General features: G+C 47.8%; 11 protein-coding genes across 11 annotated transcripts; 4 read left to right on the forward strand and 7 right to left on the reverse strand.

Annotated features, from left to right (window-relative positions):
• Position 1: 1 nt before the first annotated feature.
• Positions 2–1397, reverse strand: SPPG_08570 (40S ribosomal protein S16). The gene is made up of 5 exons (XM_016756717.1): positions 1366–1397; positions 1232–1275; positions 657–855; positions 541–588; positions 2–477 (listed from the first exon to the last, which is right to left on the reverse strand). Exons 2-5 carry the CDS (start codon positions 1262–1264, stop codon positions 332–334), a joined length of 426 nt encoding a protein of 141 aa, XP_016604005.1. The 5' UTR covers positions 1265–1275; positions 1366–1397; the 3' UTR covers positions 2–331.
• A 135-nt stretch (positions 1398–1532) lies between these two features.
• On the forward strand, positions 1533–2733 carry SPPG_08571 (uncharacterized protein). Its single transcript, XM_016756718.1, has 3 exons — positions 1533–1976; positions 2062–2168; positions 2230–2733. The coding sequence occupies exons 1-3, from the start codon at positions 1562–1564 to the stop codon at positions 2599–2601; spliced, it is 894 nt and encodes a 297-aa protein (XP_016604006.1). The 5' UTR covers positions 1533–1561; the 3' UTR covers positions 2602–2733.
• SPPG_08572 (uncharacterized protein) lies at positions 2644–4349 on the reverse strand. The gene is made up of 4 exons (XM_016756719.1): positions 4074–4349; positions 3847–4016; positions 3558–3778; positions 2644–3494 (listed from the first exon to the last, which is right to left on the reverse strand). Exons 1-4 carry the CDS (start codon positions 4306–4308, stop codon positions 2831–2833), a joined length of 1290 nt encoding a protein of 429 aa, XP_016604007.1. The 5' UTR covers positions 4309–4349; the 3' UTR covers positions 2644–2830.
• SPPG_08573 (uncharacterized protein) lies at positions 4329–6372 on the forward strand. The gene is made up of 2 exons (XM_016756720.1): positions 4329–4382; positions 4454–6372. The coding sequence occupies exon 2, from the start codon at positions 4465–4467 to the stop codon at positions 5296–5298; it is 834 nt and encodes a 277-aa protein (XP_016604008.1). The 5' UTR covers positions 4329–4382; positions 4454–4464; the 3' UTR covers positions 5299–6372.
• Positions 5339–6648, reverse strand: SPPG_08574 (uncharacterized protein; the record flags this gene model as incomplete). The annotated part of the gene is made up of 4 exons (XM_016756721.1): positions 5339–6292; positions 6357–6400; positions 6469–6517; positions 6586–6648. The coding sequence occupies 4 exons, from the start codon at positions 6646–6648 to the stop codon at positions 5339–5341; spliced, it is 1110 nt and encodes a 369-aa protein (XP_016604009.1).
• A 1540-nt stretch (positions 6649–8188) lies between these two features.
• SPPG_08575 (uncharacterized protein) lies at positions 8189–9745 on the forward strand. Its single transcript, XM_016756722.1, has 3 exons — positions 8189–8337; positions 8398–8829; positions 8908–9745. The coding sequence occupies exons 1-3, from the start codon at positions 8212–8214 to the stop codon at positions 9679–9681; spliced, it is 1332 nt and encodes a 443-aa protein (XP_016604010.1). The 5' UTR covers positions 8189–8211; the 3' UTR covers positions 9682–9745.
• An 8-nt stretch (positions 9746–9753) lies between these two features.
• On the reverse strand, positions 9754–10248 carry SPPG_09553 (uncharacterized protein; the record flags this gene model as incomplete). Its single annotated transcript, XM_016757728.1, has 3 exons — positions 9754–9905; positions 9963–10085; positions 10143–10248. The coding sequence occupies 3 exons, from the start codon at positions 10246–10248 to the stop codon at positions 9754–9756; spliced, it is 381 nt and encodes a 126-aa protein (XP_016604011.1).
• A 60-nt stretch (positions 10249–10308) lies between these two features.
• Positions 10309–12151, reverse strand: SPPG_08576 (uncharacterized protein; the record flags this gene model as incomplete). Its single annotated transcript, XM_016756723.1, has 10 exons — positions 10309–10385; positions 10454–10516; positions 10583–10708; positions 10771–10890; positions 10958–11239; positions 11295–11420; positions 11481–11618; positions 11675–11791; positions 11845–11982; positions 12043–12151. The coding sequence occupies 10 exons, from the start codon at positions 12149–12151 to the stop codon at positions 10309–10311; spliced, it is 1296 nt and encodes a 431-aa protein (XP_016604012.1).
• Positions 12152–12648: 497 nt separating this feature from the next.
• SPPG_08577 (histone) lies at positions 12649–13733 on the forward strand. Its single transcript, XM_016756724.1, has 5 exons — positions 12649–12850; positions 12919–13089; positions 13155–13254; positions 13334–13406; positions 13481–13733. The coding sequence occupies exons 1-4, from the start codon at positions 12740–12742 to the stop codon at positions 13360–13362; spliced, it is 411 nt and encodes a 136-aa protein (XP_016604013.1). The 5' UTR covers positions 12649–12739; the 3' UTR covers positions 13363–13406; positions 13481–13733.
• Positions 13481–16072, reverse strand: SPPG_08578 (uncharacterized protein). Its single transcript, XM_016756725.1, has 5 exons — positions 15630–16072; positions 15393–15569; positions 14449–15326; positions 14050–14384; positions 13481–13972 (listed from the first exon to the last, which is right to left on the reverse strand). The coding sequence occupies exons 1-5, from the start codon at positions 15873–15875 to the stop codon at positions 13839–13841; spliced, it is 1770 nt and encodes a 589-aa protein (XP_016604014.1). The 5' UTR covers positions 15876–16072; the 3' UTR covers positions 13481–13838.
• Positions 16073–16243: 171 nt separating this feature from the next.
• On the reverse strand, positions 16244–19092 carry SPPG_08579 (uncharacterized protein). The gene is made up of 16 exons (XM_016756726.1): positions 18918–19092; positions 18717–18844; positions 18457–18537; positions 18363–18379; positions 18216–18300; positions 17836–18147; positions 17720–17773; positions 17475–17666; positions 17349–17407; positions 17229–17286; positions 17084–17170; positions 16848–17026; positions 16755–16778; positions 16583–16681; positions 16507–16522; positions 16244–16441 (listed from the first exon to the last, which is right to left on the reverse strand). The coding sequence occupies exons 1-16, from the start codon at positions 19069–19071 to the stop codon at positions 16358–16360; spliced, it is 1629 nt and encodes a 542-aa protein (XP_016604015.1). The 5' UTR covers positions 19072–19092; the 3' UTR covers positions 16244–16357.
• Between the last annotated feature and the right edge of the window lie 36 nt (positions 19093–19128).

The following is a 19128-nucleotide window of genomic DNA, read 5'->3' on the forward strand; positions in this document are numbered from 1 at the left end:
TACAACCCGCCAAAGAAATAATTTTGAGTGTTTCAAGGGCCGCCTTTAATAAACAGCAACAACGACACATTTTTTTTTTAAAAAAGTATCTCATGCGTTTGGAGTAAATCAGCAAGTAAATCGTGCAATTTCCGACACACAGCGACTGATCCTGCTGATTATTTCATCCAATAATTCATAACGACACTTTTTTGCTCACAATGAATATCTGTATATTCAACACCACGCCGGAAAATATGCACAATCACGACCGCCCTGGTCGCAATCAGAGTCACTCTCTACAAGCCAAATATGAATGACAAAAAGGCGGCCAACAAAGCCATATATTTGTTTAACGGTAGGACTTTTGGTAGCGTGCACGAGCACCAGCACCACCAAACTTCTTTGGCTCGCACCGACGGGGGTCAGCTACCAGGAGGGTACGGTCGTAGTGGACAAGGAGGTCCTTGATCTCCTTCTTTGATGCCTCGTCAACGTCTATTCAATACAATATTAGGACAAGATTGCACGGACAAAAATAGGACGTCCTGTTCTACTCACACTTTTGGTAGAACGCAACAATTGCCTTAGCAATAGCCTGACGAATAGCTAAATTCCAGAAGAGATGTCAGATCTATTTGAATTTAACAGTGGCGGAACACCGATAAGTAGCATACCGTAAATCTGAGAAACGTGACCACCTCCCTCAACACGGACGCGGATGTCCACGTTGGCAAAGCGCTCCTTGCCCAGGATGTAGATGGGCTCGTACACCTTGGTCCTCAAGATCGCAGGCTCCACCAAGTCAAGAGGCTGGCCATTGATCTTGATCAATCCACGGCCACGCTTGCAGTGAGCTACCGCAGTAGCAGTCTTCTACTCAACCAAAGAGGAAGGATGGACCAAATCAGCCAGAAATTCAATAACATCAGCCCCTGAAGCCACCATTCCCCAGACAAGGACAGTTCGATGCTTCCTCCTCAATTCCTCAGTGCCTTTGCTCTCCCCGCCCGGATCTGTGTTTTCCCGCGTAATACCTCTCCTCCTGCTCATCAATGACGAGAGAGAATTTGGGGACATAGAAATCACGCTCGTCAATGTCCACCAAAGTTTAGCCTTCCTCACAATACAAGGCTCTCCAGCCTTCCGCCAGCCTTCCGCCAGCCTGTGTCCGATCCTCATATCACTCATTTCTACAGCTCCCCATTCCAACGTCCCACCATTGATCAGCAATTGGCCATCAAAATCGCACCTTACGACCGTACGTTTGAACCGCCTCAGTCATGATTACAGTGACTATATCCAGAAAAAAAAAGACAGTGTCAGCCCTTCCTTTACTTGGACCCTAGGATGACGACGGATGGATGGATGGATGGATGAACTTACCTATCGTGCGTTGTGCAAGAGGGCGAGAGGAAGAGGCTCCTGCCGGTTGGGGGCGACGACGGTTTTCAGGACTGTCTATCACGTGACTATGCTCGTCCTAAAATGGTTACATTGAGCGCACAGTCATACAGGGCGGAATGCGCAATTTTCGGGACCGTGTTTCTTCCAGGCCCCACTCCAACCTGGCCATTTCGACATGGCTTCCCAAATGTCGCAAGGGAACAGCAGCTCAGCGAGTCTCTCAGCAGGAACTCGGGTATATCCACCTTCTCCATCCCAAGCTGCTCCACCGCGTCCTGTTCATGCCAGCAACCAATCTCTTGCAAGCACCTCTTCTCTTCACTACCCCCAGCAGGTACCACTGACCGCCTCACCTGCTGGTTCACAATCAGACTTGGGTTCCCTTCGTAGCCGCACCAACACTCCCGCCAACGGCACGTCACCGGGCTCTGTCCCGCGCTTGAGTCGATCATCCCGACCAGAAATGTTACCACGAAAAAGTGGAACACACTTGCTCCTTTACACCCGGGCGGTTCCTCTACCGAAACGTTTTGAAACCATCACCGAGTACCGGTTTTTGATGAGAATGACGCAGCTGCTACTTGCCGGAGGTGAGAGATCCAGGCTCCGGAGACACATTTGACAGGCATGGGAACTCAGAATGCAACACAGAACTAATCTTTTTTGTGTGATAAGCTGCGTTTGCCAGTCTCGCGACTGCTTCCTTCAACGTGAACTATACATCTGCCGTCCTAGCGGTTTCGGGTATCAATTTGATGTGCTTCACATCCATCTCCTCTATTGTAAGCCATCAAAGATTTACTAGTCTGCGAGTACCGCTCCTTCTCATGCTCAGTCTTGTAGTTTGTCTCCTTCGGCTGCATCCTCGTATATTGCTTTCCTGCGTTCATTGGCGTCCCCCCTCATAGGCATCCTCGGTTCAGCCGAGTGGAAGTCGCGGTCGATTTGGTTTACGTGGGTTTTTGGATTGCGGCACCCTCAGTACTGGTATGGTACGGAAAATGTCCACGACTGGCATTTTCAACGGCGCCGGATGCAGTGTCATGTCTACCCTGGAATATGTGCACGGCTTTTGGATATGCTTGCGCGGCCTTGTTTTTGGGAACCCTAACGATGGGTGTGAGGGATTTGAAACGATTCGGGTTCTGGGATTTGGGTCGCGGTAATGGTGTCATGTGGGCTCGAGGGTCTTGGAAAGAATGGGCAGAATCTTAAAAGATCTTTTCGTAGCATCTTCTTTCCAATTAAGTGTACATTGTTTTTTCCTTTTGAAAGATTGTGAGCTCTCGGGCTTTGGACACGAGTACTCAAAAAGTAGGGCAATTTGTGATTTGGTGCCAAAAACAACGCATATCATTCTCATACTATGAGTGTCCTATCTATGCTACACTCATACTGTGCATGTCTAATCTGATGCTGCGTTCCATGACGAAATGAAGTCTACTCAAATCTTTATCTTGAGAATTTGGCCACTCGATGCCTTGCGGCCGGTCAACGGTAAGTGCAAGGCACTATTTGCAATGTACAGATACCCGTCGGGCCCGATAGACATCTGCTCTGGCCACCTCAGAAGAGTGGGATCACGAACAATTTGTTTCATGTGACTGGCCGGGGCGGTGGGATCGAACGCACGAATAGAAGAGGTCTGGAAGTCGGATAACAAGATATCACCATTCTTCCCAGTGAGCATACCAGTAGATGCTGGCTTGTGTGTTGATGAGATCTCGACAAGTTTATTGGCTAACGTAGGGTCTTTGGCGTCAAATGCCTTCTGTAGCGCTGCTGTAGGAACGCGGTATAGGACGTTTGATGCCGTGGCTGCAAAATAGACCCATTCCCCACTCCTATCTACAATGATGGAGGACACAGCTGGCCGCCATGGAAGGAGATTGAAATATGACCATTTAAGGGGACGCGGCCCCTTAGTGTCCACATCGGTTGTGAACAAGTACGGTTCTGCACGCAGCTTTTTTGAAGACAGGACAATTGCAGCGGTCAATTGGAATGTGTCCACCTCGATGATAGATGGAAAACCGCGAAGCATAGAACTGTCGGTGATGAATACTCTTCGGCCATCCGGATGCACAGAAAGGGAAGACAGGGTAGAGCTGACAAAGACGTTTAAACGTGAACGAAATGTAAAAGTCTCATGCTATGGATCTGCTACTTACCCATAGCCTGCCAAGTCAGCCAGCATGTACCGCATTTTCTCCTTGTTAGTGGTCAAATCCCACCAGACAAGCATTGGGGCCACCGCACCATACAACCCGTGATCAAGTACAAAGAGCGTTCTATTGTGGATCACGACAGCGGTGATTGCATTGAACCCAAGCTGATTGCGGATGGTTGGAAAAGGTGTATAGGTTTTATTTGCAGGATCCCAATATGCAAGCTAAACGCATTAAACACCGTTAGTTATACCTCGCAGCCAAACGGAGATTCCCTAGCGAAGTAAACTACCTTGGTGTCATGTCCGTGCTGTGGATGAAACGAGAAAAAAATCCGCCCATCATGTGCCACTGCAACACTACCTGGTGGGCTCGGTAGGTCTGCTACGACCTCTAAAGCTGAAGAATCTAGAAGTGGAGATCCTACTGTGGCGGGCTCCGGGAATGGTTTACCGCCTAGACCTACGAGGGGATGAGTACACAGCGATAGAAACAAGCATGCCCGGACTGTAAGCTTACCCTGGTTACCGTAGAAAATCACCCACAGGAGTAAACCCACCACTGCGACAGCCAGGACCTTTACAGCAAAGAAAACATACGGGTCCAGGACAATACCGTCCAGTCGTTGGGGTACCGGCTCCCGCTGTCTCCTTTCAGGACGGGGGGCAGGAGGTCGCTCTACTGGACTCTCTTGCTCTTTTGCGGCAGAGCCCTCTGCCTCAATGCCTTTATTCCGTTTCCTGATCTCCGCCATACCTGCTCAACGGGAGTAGAATTGCGGCTCGTTTTTCAGCGATAACCTCCAGTGTGCTGGTGACACAACATTGCGTAAGCGCCGATCAGACTTTCTCCTGACTCATCTCCTGGCTGTGGTTGCTTACTGGGTTAGCTGCCACTAGAATTACTTGGTATGGAAGAGCAGGGACCGTCCCGTCTTAAGTTCAAGGAGACGAAACGCAAGAAAAAGCACAGAAAAGAAGAGAACACAAGGAAGAAGCAGAAGAAGAAGAAGCAAGGGTCTTTGTCTCCCCAACTCCCCCCGTACTTTACCAGTCGAGGTCCTATTCTCTACGATGATGGTTACATGCCACCTGAACAGGCACACAAACCAGAGTTTACCAGCTTATGGGATGATGTGTGGGACGATGAACCGGGCGCTGCCCAAGATTATTGGCAAGCTAACTGGTCGAATTCTGCGTATCAAGAGCCCATCCAAGAGACGTATGACGATTGGGCAGATAGAATACGTGCGTCTATGCATGAGAAACGATATGGGGCTGCCGAAAGGATGGCTCGGAAGGCAGAAGAAGAGCGAGCGCGCAAGCGCAAAGAAGCGAGAGCCGAGGCTGACAGGGAGGAAGAAACTCGGGCGAAAGCACACCAGCAGAAAAGGAACGACCTTGATAACGGGAAATTGTCTGGAGCTCGCGATAAATACAGATCCGGGTGGACCAAGCTGAAAGCAGCAAACACGGAGAATGCATTTACAATTAAAGATTTACCTATACCCAGCATGAGAAAGGTACCGATTAGCATTGACTCTGTCAGCAGGTTTTTGTTCGATGGGTGTACGTTCACATTGGAGCAGAAGAAGAGAATGATCAAGGACTCGTTGTTATTATGGCACCCGGACAAGTTTGCTAGGCACAAGCGACTGTTTAAAGAGAGGGAATGGGATGCCGTGGTGGACGCGGTAAACCAGGTATCACAGGCACTGAACGCAATACATGGGACCTTGCAGTGACGGTGGACTGATGGTCACACTATATTAATTAAGCGCTATATTACTGCGCTTCACGCCATGGATCTTCTGCATCTGAAGATGGCGCGACTCTCGCGTCTTGATCTCCGGCGGTTGGCTCCAGTGGCGGTGCAGTATTTTCCGCTGAAGGACTCATGGTGGTTGCCGGTGATAATTCGGGTGTCACTTCTTTGCTGCTCACTGGACCAACTGGACCATTGGCGGCCGAATGCCAAGCATCGCGTTCAGTCTGCAAGGCTTCGAGCTGGATGCGCAGGGCGTCCCCTTCAGCCCTAAATTTGGCAAGCTCTTCATTGACGTTGTTAAGATGCTCCCGTAAAGCCTTACGATCCTCTTGGACTTCCCGTAAAATAGCCCCTTCTTTCTCCATGTCTGCAACCTTCTCCTCGGTACTAGCCAACTGTGCTCGTAACTTGATTAACTCATCATGGGCTTCGGCTAGTCGTCGTTCAGCATCATCCGCCCGCGCCTTTAGTGCATCCCGCTCAGTCTGCAGAGCAGAAAGTACACTTTCTACCTTATCAGCTCCACCCTTCAACTTTTCTGGTCCCGGCGCCGGGGAAGCGACAGGGGTCACCGGACTTGTCGTTGTCGTCTTGGCCGTGTCGGCGGCCAATGGATCCAGATTCAGAACTGCCAAATCCTCCTGTACACTAGCTCGGATATCTTTTTCAACGTTCTGCATTTTTCGCCATACAGCGTCTTCCATTTTCGTTTGGAATCGCTTCTGTATGTCATCGAACCGCTGGAGCATTGTAGTTTGCAGATATGCGAATTGTTCATGGATGGCTCGCACTTCTCTGTCTCGAGTTTGTCCTACTTGTTCCAATGCTTTGAATCGACTTTCAAGGACCTCGAGAGAACTGCGGACTGGAGATCGGTCAGTATATACACTGTGCGGCGAGGTCGGAGGCAGACTACCATCTGTATCTTTTAGTGTTGTCCCCATAGTTTTCTTCAGATTTTGGAGCTTCGCCTGTGCAAGAACGATTGGCAACCCGTTGTATACACAAAGTTTCAAAATCTCAATTCTCACATACATCCCGCCACTTCGTCACTAAAGGATCGATTCCATGTAATCTATCTGGAAAAGTGGACCTTTTAGCCGTTACGATGCGATAACCAATACTTTTCGGATCCATGTTCACTGACCAATTTCCTCTGCCAAAGTTCGCCCTTTGAAAAACTTTTGAAACTTTTCCTACAGAACGCGAACAAAATCAGCGCCGTCCTTACATCCAGTAGATGTTATCCCAACAGGGTGCTAACCACTTGATCATTCGGAACCTCCACTTCAAAACCAAACTCTTCCATTGATTCTGAGAACTTCATTTCGCAGCGTGTAGCAGCGAATCCTCTTTCAAAGATCCTATTGGAGGAGGGTAATTCCCATCAACAGTCTGTCATCTTGTTGGACATGTCAATGGTGTGCTAACGAACGCGTATAGAGAGGCCTCCATTTCTTTCCAAGCTATCCATCCCAATTTGCTTCGCACTAGGAAATGCATGCAGCTTGTTTCCGCGCCTGGTAGTGCTTCTTCAACCTCTTCGAGAGGCGTGTCGTCCTCCTGTTGGGGGCTGGTTGGACTTTCGGTTGCATCGGGACTAGCCACCTCAGTGTCTTCTGCTTTGTTATGGTCCCCGCTGCTAACAAAACCAAAAATACTGGCCATCTTGGCAGTAGAATATGGATATGATATCCTCGTCAACATGGAACATTAGGTATTTCAAGAGCGTGTGTGTGGCTGTGCTGATTACCTCAGCGTATTTGCCTATCGCAAATGCACGTCCTCCTCAGTAACCCACGCACATACCCACAGTGGTTTACCCTCCATGTGAGTTCCCTAGCAATAGCACAGTATTTTGAGACCAACGGTGCCTATTTTGGACAATCAACATGTGCACGGCCTAGCCATGCTTTGTTACGAACCACTCCGGGGCCGGGCGATCTACAATGCAAGCCTTAATACTGGCGCCGAGAACAGTATGTCCACCTTCACCCCCCGCTTAATCGTATACCTCCTATTTCCACGAGGAGAACTTCCGCATAATGGAGTGAGGATCTAAAGTCTCCAAGTCTCCACTCAAGAATCGAAGAATTGTGCCCATAGCGCTGGTTTCTCTTTGTAATCCGGATATTAGATGCTTGTCTGCGAAAGGGATTCGAATCATCATTTTTGTGCATTTAAAGGCGATGGTAGACTGTACGCAATGCTTGCTCAACGTCAGGAGACAAAAAACAGCTCTCGGGGGACGCTTGGTCGTCTTGCAATGTTGAACAGCTTTCACTCAACATATTTGTAGCAACAACTTCGAGCAGATAAGTTCCCGGACTCCGTCATTTCGGTACTTCTCAAACGTGTAAGGTATTAATTCTGGTAAAATATGGAGAATACGTGAAGGAAAGATGTTCTGTTGATTTGACCGTTTACAAAAGTATTTTTCTTTAGCCCACTTTTACATGGAAAGCGCCATCAACACGGAGCCAAATTGCAGAGTCCACATATTACTTGGAGCCATTTTTATGCGACTGCCATGGCTTGCGAAAACTGCAGAACGGGGCAACATGCTTTACGGATATCCCAATATGAAAATACGGTGTGTGGCAACATGCAGGTCGGCGATGCTTACCTAAGCCCTCCGATCATCCTCGAATGCAGACAGATACCTGTACGTCCATTATAAACAATCTTTCTGTGCACTGTATCTCAGGCATCAAAATGTGTCCTGCTGCATGTGTTGTCACTCATTCTTGTCGCTCGTGGTACGTCGGACGGATTCGTCAAGAAACTCGTTCGTTGCAATTGCGGCTGGGAAGTGCACATTGTATCACGTGACTGGCGACTTGTAAGCCAAGCAGGTCACTTCTGCTCCAAACCGATCTTCGAGTAAACCATGGCGGAACCAGTAGTCGTTGTCGGCCAACGATACAAAGTTACAACTTCATACCAACCGGCGCATGGGGACGAAATTGTTCTAGCTCCTGGTCATATTATATCTGTCCTCCATTCGTATGACGATGTATGTTGGTCACACCTGATGGTTAAGTCTAGAGAGATCTTTACGTATTTCCTTTGTTAGGGTTGGGTGCTTGGGAAGAATGAGGTAACTTTAGAAACGGGGCTGTTACCAGGAAACTTCCTCGCTCCACTGGATGCACCGGAACCTTCCAGCACTAGCCAGCCTGAGAAGAAGGTTGCCGACAAGCGGAAATCTTCGATGCAAGCGCCACTTCCTGTTGAACAAGAGCCAGCAGAAGTAAAGCCGGCAAACGGCGCGGAAGCGTACGCACCGCATGAAGTGGCGGCCATTAAGGTGCCAGATTTTCCTAGCGGGCTAGCCGCGGGTCCCCTCCGTGCGCCATCCATTGGATCTAAGCCAAGTCGTGCCGAGCAAGAAGACGCTCGAAGAAAGCTGAGAGATACTACTACCCGACGAGGCTCGCGCTCAAAGGTGCCTTCCAACATTGGGGTTTTGAAGATTGCGGTTGTGGGAGACTCTGGAATCGGCAAGGTGAGGTTCTGGGTCGAGAACGATTGGTTACCTTGCGATAGCCTGTCTTGTGGCTTATTGGACACCTCCTGCAATTAGTCCTCATTGATCAAGTTGTTTCTCGGTTCAACGGAGGTGGTAGATAGTACCAGCCCAAAGCCCATTGAGTCATATACTGCCCTCCCTATCCTTCAAACCCTGGCATCCACTATTCCAGACAGCCACCTGCTTGCTGGGGAGGAAAAGCTCAACCTTACGTTTTTGGAACCCCCAGGGTTTGGCAGCTATACCGATGCGATGAGAATAATTCGGCCAACGGCAGACTATAACATTCTTCAATTCCAGCGCACCGATCGCGTCTTCGTCCGCGACAAACCGGTTCCCAGTGGGACGATTGTAAAGTTCTTAAATGCAGGGACCGGTGCCCATACCCACGTTGACATCTGTTTGTATGCTGTTCTGCATCGGCTGAAAGCTGTTGACCTCGAGTTTCTCCGACAATTGGCACCGAGTGTTAGCATCGTGCCCATTATCGTCAAATCCGATTCGCTATCGTCAGCGGAGGTCTTTGCGCTAAAGGCCTCTATTTTGGAGGAACTGTGGCGTGCAGGCATCGAGGTGTACGGCTTTGGACTCTCGCATGCTGAGCTATTGCAAATCGCTCAAGCTGGTGTATCCGGTGCTGTTCCATATGCAATCTCGGCATCAAAAGTCGCTCCCGCTGCAGGCGCAACGGATAATGATGATGCTTTCCATGGAGTAGTGAATGAGTTTGATAGCCTAAAGGACAACATTTTATACAACTATATCGGAGAGCTACGACAGCGCACATCGGAGAAGTTTATGAATTGGCGATCAACCAATCTTCCATGATGAATGTGGACATAATAAGATTTACTTTCACTGTGTTGCAAGCACAACATCCTTGCTGACAATATTGATGGCTTATCGATCAATATTTTTCTTGATCTTCTTTTTTCGCGGTCTTAGCTTGTGCCCACATACTGGCCCTATATCCTCCATGTGCCACTCCTGTGCTACGACCTCCCATGGGTCATGGTGAATGATTATGTCTGATGCGAGTTTCATCTCAGCGCCTGGAAGGTGAACGGAATGAGGATGTGTCCACAATTTGGAGACAAGCTGTTACAAACCGCCAGACTCGATTAACTTGTTATATGCGAATCGTGCGAGCGCTCCATAGGAGGAGGATGAGTGGACTAGAACACGCAGAGATTGAAGAACTGTGGAGCTGCATAATTCTGCGGGACACGGAACTGAAAATATAGTCAGTAAATTGGGACTCGTAGACGTTTGCAATGTTCAGCTCTCACCCTCAGAAACAAATGGTTTGAGTGCGCGTACAATCTGCTCCAAAGCGGTGACATTGTAGGATGATAATGCACTACCGAGTCTCAAAAGCAGGTGACATCTTCGCATGATCGGACGATGTCTAAGGTTTGAAGAAGAGGTTGGTGACTGCCAATGCCTTCCAATGCCTCAGTTGCGGACAGAAAGTTGCCTGGGATAAAGTGCCATGTGGCATAACGCTGCTGCCGCTTGAGTCATGATGTGGTCTGCATATCTTTGAGATGAACTGACGGCAGCTTCCAACATAAATAAACCACAGGGACAAAGATCTAACCTTCATCATCCAATAGATGAAGCAATGCCTGCGTGAGTGCTTCAGACAGGCTGTCTGGAAGCTCTTACAAAGGGCGTGTGAGACGTTCTCCAGAAATGCGAGATTTGGAGCAAATATACAAATAGAAACCTTTGAACGCGGTAATCCGACGAATGATTCCTACGGCTTCGGCACGGAGGTGAAACTCGGCCGAGGATAGCATATCTATTAACTTTCTGATAGCTTCTTCCTGCACGTCTCCTATCGGCTCAAACTCTGAAAGACAAGGCCATGTCAATGGGTGTTTGATAATAACTTGACAGATCCTTCAAATTTACCGATGAATGGCGTGGGTGTTCTGAATGATATTGCGTCTTCTTCCGTGATATCCGGGCCTTCTTCATCTGAAACCGGTTGCGACGGAGGCAATTGCAATGCTCTTTCTGATCCTAACGATACTTGGGAAGACTCAACATCAGCATCTGAGATACAGAACACTTTAAATGATCGAAAATGTCCACCAACCTTTTGGGCCTTGCTTGAAACTATTCACAATAAGGTTGATCTCAGCAACAACTTCACCAGCGATCGATGACTCTCGGTCAGTTTCCGGTTTCAATTTTTTTCTCAAGTGGGCGAGTCTCGTCACGACTTGTTTTCTGGCCTCTGAAGTACCATGATGCTTAGACAAGATAACTTTCCGAATTACTGTAACGGCCGGGAGAAGGGAGGCCATATTGTTTTGGTTCAGGATCTTGAGAAGACTACGCAGGCCGCCTCCTTCCTCGAAGATCTGAGCGAGATCAGCTGTACAGTGTAAGCTTGGTCGCATTTCAATTCCGCTTTAGGTTACTAAACTTACGTGAAGTGACAAGCTGAACCAAGGCCTGCAAAAGGGCTGACATCACCACGTCTTCTGGATGCTTTTGAAGCAAGCGCAAAATCACATTCATTCCACCGTTTCTTTGGAAGCGGAAGCGGTTTTTATCTGGCAGTGATGAATCAGCTGCAAGGAGATCAAAGCCAGTCATGCTGATGCTTTCTTTACCGTTATTGGTTTGCCTTTCGATCAAGTTCAAAATCTTGACGGTGACTGAATTTGTTTGAACTTTCGTGGTATAGGGGTCGATCAGCCGCAGAAACGGGAAGAATTCATGCCGCTCCATAAATACATCAGCAAAATGCACTATAGAGTTGCTAGTAAGCATCTTGATATCTATCAATGTGATAATGCGAACAAACCTTCGCTCATTCGTTCTTTCAAAAATGGTAAAATCATCAACAGATCAGATTCGGTGGAGGAATCTAACCAGGCGACAAAGCAGTCAACCATTTGGACAACTTGATTGTCCTCAAGATCTAGATTCTTTGATTAAGTCGGCATGTCGATCCCTGTCACGCCGGAACTTTACCGTGCGGCGAAATGTTTTGCAACGTCCGAAGGGCTTGAATGGGATCTCTGACTTCTTTTTCCGTTCCAATGGTCCATCGAACCAGATAGGATAGAAGAGAGTCAACAGCACCAAGCTTTACCGCATCATGCTTATTGTCTTTGATGGAAAGCAGGTCAAGTTATGCTTTTAAACTTTGTAGAAAGGATTCATGCTCACTATCGGCCGCTAATGTGTCCTGAAGAAGGTGATATGCTCGCTCTGCAGTTGGGTAATGCTCAGAACCAGCAACCAGGTTCAGAACGGTGTCAAGGGTTTCGTGAGACATCTAGGCGCAAGGTGACAATGCTTATTAGGGAGAATAAACAAATTATCAAGAGGCGGACAAGGCGAACATTTACCCCATATGAGTTTGATTCCAGGTTTTCTACATTATGCAAATCGTAATTTGGGGACTTTTTGACAAAAACTCTGTAGAATATGCTATTCGATGTTGCTGCATGTCGTCCGAGGAGCTCCAGTAGCGTTGGGCGACCAATATCTAGGATGATATTTTAAACTATGCAGAATGCTTTCAGCAAGCAAAAGAATGTACAACAATATTACCTGCCCATTTTGGAGTTAGTGGATGAACGTACTGCATCTCTGCTCTATTATCAAGATAAACAAAGGCTGTGGAAAAGAGCTGAGACGTGTCGCGGCGTACGTAGTTGGCTCCATCGTTATAGTGACTTATCCACCACTTATTGCAGCCAATCAGCGTGTCCGCATGATAGCATCCACCGAGGAGGCTTTAAAGGCACAAAGAGAAGCCCTCGTCACCGCAAACACTCGTTTCTTTGTTTTGCACACACTCAAAGCTCATCTGTTCAAGCAATCTGCGTTTACTTTTACTTTCGTCAAATCTTACATTACCATGGCTCGTACCAAGCAAACCGCCCGCAAGTCTACTGGAGGAAAGGCTCCTCGTAAGCAGCTTGCCACTAAGGCTGCCCGCAAGTCAGCCCCTAGCACTGGCGGTGTGAAGGTACGAATATTTCCTTGCGCAGTTCTTGCATTCTCGCGACCACTAAACACGTAGTCTCTGCATTTCAGAAACCTCACCGTTACAGGCCTGGTACCGTGGCCCTTCGTGAAATTCGTCGGTACCAAAAGAGTACCGAGCTCTTGATCCGCAAGCTTCCCTTCCAGCGTTTGGTCCGTGAAATTGCCCAGGACTTCAAGACTGACTTGCGCTTTCAGAGCTCTGCGATTGGTGCTCTTCAGGTTAGTTTGGCACATGTTGAGTGTAAGAGTGCGCATATTCAGTTTGTCGTTTTCTTACAATACAGGAAGCCGCCGAGGCGTACCTCGTCGGTCTGTTTGAGGACACGAATTTGGCTGCCATCCACGCAAAGCGTGTGACAATTCAGCCGAAAGATATCCAGCTTGGTAAGTGGGGTCTTTTTTTTACCTTCCTCTGCGAAAGGGAGTGTGAAGAGAATCATTCTAACTCCAGTATTGATTGTAGCTCGTCGTCTCCGTGGTGAACGTTCGTAAACAAGCGAGTTGGTTGTGATGGTGCATCCATGCTTTTTTAAAAGGTTCGTAAATATCCAGGTGTTGCGACGGCATTTCGAAGAACAACAATCTGATTGCTGTCTCCTTCTATCTCTAGCAATATCTCAGGATGCATTTGATGTTTGATAGTTTCATTTTGTGTATATTGTTGATGTAGTACAATTTGCGTGAATACTCAATTCGTGTTCGGTATAATTGGCACGGTATTATTGCATGGTGCGATTAGAACGTATCACAGGCCATCGCAAACAGCATGGAATACCGTCCGTATATTCTAGCGGAATCAAAAACTGTTTTATTATCCCACGATATCTGTCGTGAATATAATGCACCCCAGACTTCATACCCCATGTCTCTGTTTACATCAGTGGTCAGTTTCCCACCCTCATTCCACAATATGTACAGGTTGAACCCCCGAAGGGAACATTCCGCTACTTAACGCACTTTGCATGAAGCTACACTGCTGGACACCCGTTACAACTTAAGGCAAGGTACACTGCCATAGCAGACCCAAATAACATGACTGCCCAGTTCGTGGCGAGCCCGATGGGTCTGCCTCGGCCAATCGCGTCTGGCGAGAAGATTCCGTCTGGAAAATATCAGAGGATAATATTAAACATCCGAAACACACATCCAATGGTCCGACCAAGTAACTGAACCACTTACATTCTGTCTGCACAATGTTGCCAGCGAGGAAAGCCAAGGATAGAATGTGTAAAAGAGGGCGATACGCGCCAGCAAGTTCCAAAGCACACAGTAAAATCAAGTAGAGCGGAACGTTGGTTGAGAACGCAGTCCTGGCATCGTTGGCTCTCATGACGGTAAGATATTTTTTGAGTGCAGGGCTGTTCTCGGTGTGGAGGACGGCAGTAGTCTTTTCTGCGCGTCCTTCAGAGACCGTTGTGCGAGATACGACAACATCGCGAGAAAGCTCGCGGGAAAGTTCCGCACTACCATCTCCAACAAAAACTTTGGCACGGTTGCGGGCCATCCAAACACGCCTGTGAGCGACAATACGTGAGTACGTCTTTATGAGCGCAACAAACCTGCAATAATGTAACCTACCTAGCAAGCCACAAGAACCAAAGAGTTGACAAGGCCGAGTAGAACGCGGTGACAGGAACGGGATTGGGGCCAAGCTGCGGGTATGACCATCGTCCATCCAATGATCTTGCACCGTAGGATTCATATCCTGGACGTTTTCTGGGTCCAACACATCCCAGGCATTCTGCGGCCTGTTCCGCCTTGTGTAATGCTCCCTTGAATCCTTCCTTCACCGACGAGATTCCTTCTTTGACATCATCCTTCACGCCTTCAAAGCTATCGCTGATACCTTCCTTAACACGCTCTGCCTTGTCCCGGACATTCTCCTTTGCATTGTTGACGCTCTCTTTTATGCGTTGCGCGGTTTCCTCAACGCTGTTTTTCACGCTGTCTGCAGCATTGTGCAGCGTTTCTCTGCCAGCTTCAGCAGCTTGTCGTACAGAGTCGCTGGCTTTTTCGACAGTGTTTCTGGCGCGTGAGGCGATTTGCTCCGCCGTCTCTTCAACCGTTTCGACGCCATCGTGGATTCGGTTACGGACATTCCCGAGATTTCCGTGAACACGCTGCCGGGCCTTCTCATATTCATTTGTAGCGGTATCCTTGACATGGTCGTATTGGTTCTCAAAGGACTCCCTCCCGTGTTCATACTGCTCGTAAATTTTATCTTTAACGTTCTCCAGTTTCTCTTTGACATCTTCCAATTTCTTCACCGTGATATCGGCGGCTTTGTCTTTATTTACCCGGTAGCGTTTTCCGGCTTTGGATCTGAGATAGTTGTAGCGTTCTTCCGCGGACTCTTCCGCGTCCTCAACTCGTTTTTCGGCGCCATGAAGAGCATTTTCAAGCTTCTCTTTTGTCTGCTCGATACCGGACCACAGACGGTTCAGAACACCGCCAGCCTGATGAATAAAGAAGTAAACAATCTAGAGACGGTCGAAATTAAAAATTTATACACAGGACCGTACCTTTTCCTGCACGACTTCGGCAGCTTCTTCACCTTCTTCCTTCAACCGTTCCGCCTCCCCAACCAGGTTGTTTTTGACTTGATACGCTTTACGTCTCGCACTGTCTCCAATCTCGCGTACTGTATCTTTGGCTTCGTCGGCCCATTCAGAAGCGGCATATCTGTGGCCATGGGGATTCTATAGTTGAAAAGCGTGATTAAAATCCGTTCTTAATGCTCTCGCGCTCCGCGTCCTCACCTTGTCGTAATGATGCACGTGAACAATCTTTACGTTATCCTCCTGCGCTTCATTGGAGGCACTCGGCCCCAAGAAAAAGTGCTTTAGTTTTGCGACAATGCCTGGAGGACGGTGCTCTTGTTCAGGGAGGGGTCGACAACCATCCTCGTCACATATGTAATCATCCTCCGTTTCTCTTATTGTAGTGCGTTCGCGGTGATAATGGTGCACTGGGTGGCCGTGAGTTTCTTCGTGGGAGTGCGGCATTGTTTTTTTTTTTTTTTTTGCCTAGTCTTCGGTGCGGGGTTGTTGTCAACAAATGTTGTCGGTGGATATTATGCGAGAAGGGCTTCCTTAATTAAAACGTGGGATGGAAAGTGACGCAGCTCTCGTTGCTTCGTTTTCAAGTCGGATGGATTGCAGTGCGAGGGGACTTTGGGGGATATGCCTTCCTTTTATAAACCGCTGTGGTAGAAAGTTTCGGAGGGGTTCCTTAATTGTTATTGCATGTGTGTCCAGCATGACTGCATGACGGACCATGACGTCACGCGAGGCTAACCGCATCGCGTCATTCAAAGTCCGCCGCCAAAAACCATTCCAACGGCCTGCCAAACGATTTGCAACGTTCAAACAAGTATTGACCAAAAGAAAAAATAAAACAATATGATTATAACCATTTACCAAAAAGTAAAAATATAAATCCGTATCCAAAAATACGGAAAGCCAAAATATAAAGACAAAACTATTGGCTATGAAAAACATTTCCCTGTCGCTTTTCCATTCTTATTTGGAGACCGCATTCCATGAGCCGCATGCCGCATGTAGAGCTCATCCTTACCAATAAAAATGAGAAGAGGTTAAAGAGCGAAAATCACATTGATAGTCTACGGCAGGATACCTTGAAATGAATATGTCTAAACAACAGGGTGATCAGACTTTGCTCAGATTCGGCATGTAGATTACGAAAAACTCACCGAATGCCTGGAGGGCGCGCTTCTGCAAAGTACTGTAATGCTTGGGCAACGGTTGCACCAGTACGTTCAATGAGATAAGAGCAGATCATGAATCCGGTCCTAACCAACATGGTAAAGACAAAGTTTTGTATAGTATCTCTCCGTTGTATGGAAGTGCTTGTTAATTACAAACCTGTTGAACCCATAATGACAGTGACTAAATCCAAAATAGCTTTTAATTTAAATGGGAGGCACAAATTGAAGAATAGAAGGGTTGTTTACTTACACCCCTACATGTCTGTCGGGATTCTCTCGCCAAAACTCTGCAACAATGTCATTGAACCGCGCTACTTCTTCTCGGGTTGGGGGGATTTTTGAGGTTGTTGCCAACTTTTGGTACCGACAAGTGGACCCTTCAAATGCTTCTGGAGCATATGGTGGTGCCTCCCGGGATATGTCAACTATCTATACGAGCAAAATTCAGTTCGAGGAACGGAGGATGCGTTGCGGCTCGTTTCCTACCAAACCAATATCAGGATGCCGTCGCATGAATTCTTTTGGTGTATGTACTGCGTCATCCTGTTTCATGGTCTTCATTGGGCGAAATAACTGCCAGGGACCATGATAAGATACTTTATCGACTGACTAGCACTGAAGCAGAGCGTACCGATGTTCTCACAGGAATTTCCGCCACAGGGGCGACTTTCTGCCATTTTGCATAGTTCCTAGAATCGCAAAAGTGTCACCAAACTGTCTATTTCGGTCTGCTCTTACGGAAATAGCTTACTTCAAGCTCCACTTCGATTTCGAGGGATTCTTCAACTGGAGCTGGTAGCTTAGATTCATCTACAGAGTATTAGGTCAGCGCGGCACAATTAAAGCACTAGGGAGACAGATCTAGTCGCGAAAGCACCTTTGCGAAATTGCATTCCATAAGCCAGTTGTATATGATGGCATTTACAACATCCGGTTGCTCCAACATGGCCTGATGGGCGGCGTTGGGAATCACAAATGGCTCAGCAACGTTGGCGGACGATGGAAGCCACGTATGAATGAGTTCAAGGTTCTCCTTAACCGGACAAACTAGATCTTCTTCCCCCCCTATCTGCTCAAAGTGAGTACCAGACCAGTATATCTATGAAAAAAGCCTTATATTACCAGTAGCACAGGACACTTTATGGTCGCATAAACATCGGATGATGCCCATTTTGCCTAATAAGCGGTTGGATTTGTCAGCGTCTCTATAGCGACCAACGTACGAAATGCCGTCTCACCCCTTTGAAAACGCGCTTTGCAATGAATGTCGAGTGCTGCCTATTCCACTCCAGCTGTCTTTTCCGGAGTTCCATCGAAGCTGACTGCCCGACTAGCCGATTCACAGATCGGGAATACACGCCCCCTCTTCGATCCAGATACCGTAGTAAATCGATCAATGGGGTAGGAGTTGCGATAAATGTTTTCAGCTTCTCGAGGTCGCTCAAGGTGGGAGTGGCTTTGGGGCAGAGGAACACAATCGCCTTGATCATATCTTCAAATTGCGGGTAGAGATAAGTGGCAATATTGCAGCCGTAGGAGTGGCACACTAGCTATCATAATCAAAAGGACTTTCATTGAGTGCGTGAAAGGATTCAAAGCTTGAGATCAAAGTTCGTACAATGAAGGAATCCGCCTTATACTTGTATATGTCTAAAAGTTCCACGAGATCTTTTGTAATCGATTCTATCGTGTAGGCTTCCTCACTGGAGACAACCAGTCGCCTTAGTAAAGACTAAAGACCTTAATGCCAATACCATGTACTTACGCGGTCACCTTTTCACTCTGGTCCCATATGCCGAAAATCACATTAGCCTTTGCCGGGTTCTGCATCCTGCCCAATCGGGCGTTGACTTCCTTACCTTGCCATGCCCGACAAGGTCGACAGCCAGAACGTTGGAGATATGGGAAAAGTGCGCAACCTGTTCGCTCCACTGCCCTAACTACGAGAGTCCCTATCAGTAGGTTGCTTCTCATGACACTGTGACAATCTATAAAGCTGCTCGTTCAGCCCGAAACTCTGGTGAATGCGAGATCTGCCCGATTTTATCCCTCTCATACGACCAAGTCGACATATAGATGACAGCAGCTTTGTTCCATTGATATCGGCGGTGTTGCTCACCTGGGCTCCCATGCCGTGAATGAAGACGATCAGTGGTAATTCGCGGCCAAGCTTATGTTCCATAAACACGACTCGGAGCTCCTTTCCTCGCACGTAATGCCATTTCGTGTGTTTCGCGACCAACGGATCTTTTTGAAATGCTTGTCAACTTTTGCCTTGATAAAGTGTCAACGTGCCATAGCTGGAAGAACGACAACCTACCGTCTTGGATTGTGGCCCGGCATGACGTTAATCTGTTTCTTCGGGCCAGATATGCCAATAGGATGCTAGCACCCAGGGTTGCGCATATTGTCGTTCCCCACTTTGTTATCAACGGATGTACATCTGTCGGCCACGATAGTAAGCGAGCCATCATGTGCGATCGGGAAACCTTCCAAGTGCGGAGGTGGAAAGGGTGATGTGAGGGTTGCGC

The sequence above is a fragment of the Spizellomyces punctatus genome, assembly GCF_000182565.1.
Source record: "Spizellomyces punctatus DAOM BR117 chromosome Unknown supercont1.23, whole genome shotgun sequence".
Taxonomy (NCBI): domain Eukaryota; kingdom Fungi; phylum Chytridiomycota; class Chytridiomycetes; order Spizellomycetales; family Spizellomycetaceae; genus Spizellomyces; species Spizellomyces punctatus.

Coding starts and splice junctions, on each gene's coding strand:
- SPPG_08570 (XM_016756717.1), bottom strand. CDS start 1,264: ATGACTGAGGCGGTTCAAACGTACGGTCGTAAG. Junction 589..656: donor TCACGTTTCTCAGATTTACG/GTATGCTACTTA, acceptor TCTGGAATTTAG/CTATTCGTCAGGCTATTGCT. Junction 478..540: donor TGTTGCGTTCTACCAAAAGT/GTGAGTAGAACA, acceptor TGTATTGAATAG/ACGTTGACGAGGCATCAAAG.
- SPPG_08579 (XM_016756726.1), bottom strand. CDS start 19,071: ATGATGGCTCGCTTACTATCGTGGCCGACAGATGTACATCCGTTGATA. Junction 17,667..17,719: donor TAAAGTGTCCTGTGCTACTG/GTAATATAAGGC, acceptor CACTTTGAGCAG/ATAGGGGGGGAAGAAGATCT. Junction 17,287..17,348: donor AAATCGAAGTGGAGCTTGAA/GTAAGCTATTTC, acceptor TTGCGATTCTAG/GAACTATGCAAAATGGCAGA.
- SPPG_08572 (XM_016756719.1), bottom strand. CDS start 4,308: ATGGCGGAGATCAGGAAACGGAATAAAGGCATTGAGGCAGAGGGCTCT. Junction 4,017..4,073: donor GATTTTCTACGGTAACCAGG/GTAAGCTTACAG, acceptor ATCCCCTCGTAG/GTCTAGGCGGTAAACCATTC. Junction 3,779..3,846: donor AGCACGGACATGACACCAAG/GTAGTTTACTTC, acceptor TAATGCGTTTAG/CTTGCATATTGGGATCCTGC.
- SPPG_08571 (XM_016756718.1), top strand. CDS start 1,562: ATGGCTTCCCAAATGTCGCAAGGGAACAGCAGCTCAGCGAGTCTCTCA. Junction 1,977..2,061: donor GCAGCTGCTACTTGCCGGAG/GTGAGAGATCCA, acceptor TTGTGTGATAAG/CTGCGTTTGCCAGTCTCGCG. Junction 2,169..2,229: donor TCACATCCATCTCCTCTATT/GTAAGCCATCAA, acceptor TCAGTCTTGTAG/TTTGTCTCCTTCGGCTGCAT.
- SPPG_08573 (XM_016756720.1), top strand. CDS start 4,465: ATGGAAGAGCAGGGACCGTCCCGTCTTAAGTTCAAGGAGACGAAACGC.
- SPPG_08578 (XM_016756725.1), bottom strand. CDS start 15,875: ATGCCGCACTCCCACGAAGAAACTCACGGCCACCCAGTGCACCATTAT. Junction 15,570..15,629: donor ACGTGCATCATTACGACAAG/GTGAGGACGCGG, acceptor TTTCAACTATAG/AATCCCCATGGCCACAGATA. Junction 14,385..14,448: donor TGGTTCTTGTGGCTTGCTAG/GTAGGTTACATT, acceptor TGTCGCTCACAG/GCGTGTTTGGATGGCCCGCA.
- SPPG_08577 (XM_016756724.1), top strand. CDS start 12,740: ATGGCTCGTACCAAGCAAACCGCCCGCAAGTCTACTGGAGGAAAGGCT. Junction 12,851..12,918: donor CTAGCACTGGCGGTGTGAAG/GTACGAATATTT, acceptor TCTGCATTTCAG/AAACCTCACCGTTACAGGCC. Junction 13,090..13,154: donor CTGCGATTGGTGCTCTTCAG/GTTAGTTTGGCA, acceptor CTTACAATACAG/GAAGCCGCCGAGGCGTACCT.
- SPPG_08575 (XM_016756722.1), top strand. CDS start 8,212: ATGGCGGAACCAGTAGTCGTTGTCGGCCAACGATACAAAGTTACAACT. Junction 8,338..8,397: donor TCCTCCATTCGTATGACGAT/GTATGTTGGTCA, acceptor TTCCTTTGTTAG/GGTTGGGTGCTTGGGAAGAA. Junction 8,830..8,907: donor GAGACTCTGGAATCGGCAAG/GTGAGGTTCTGG, acceptor TCCTGCAATTAG/TCCTCATTGATCAAGTTGTT.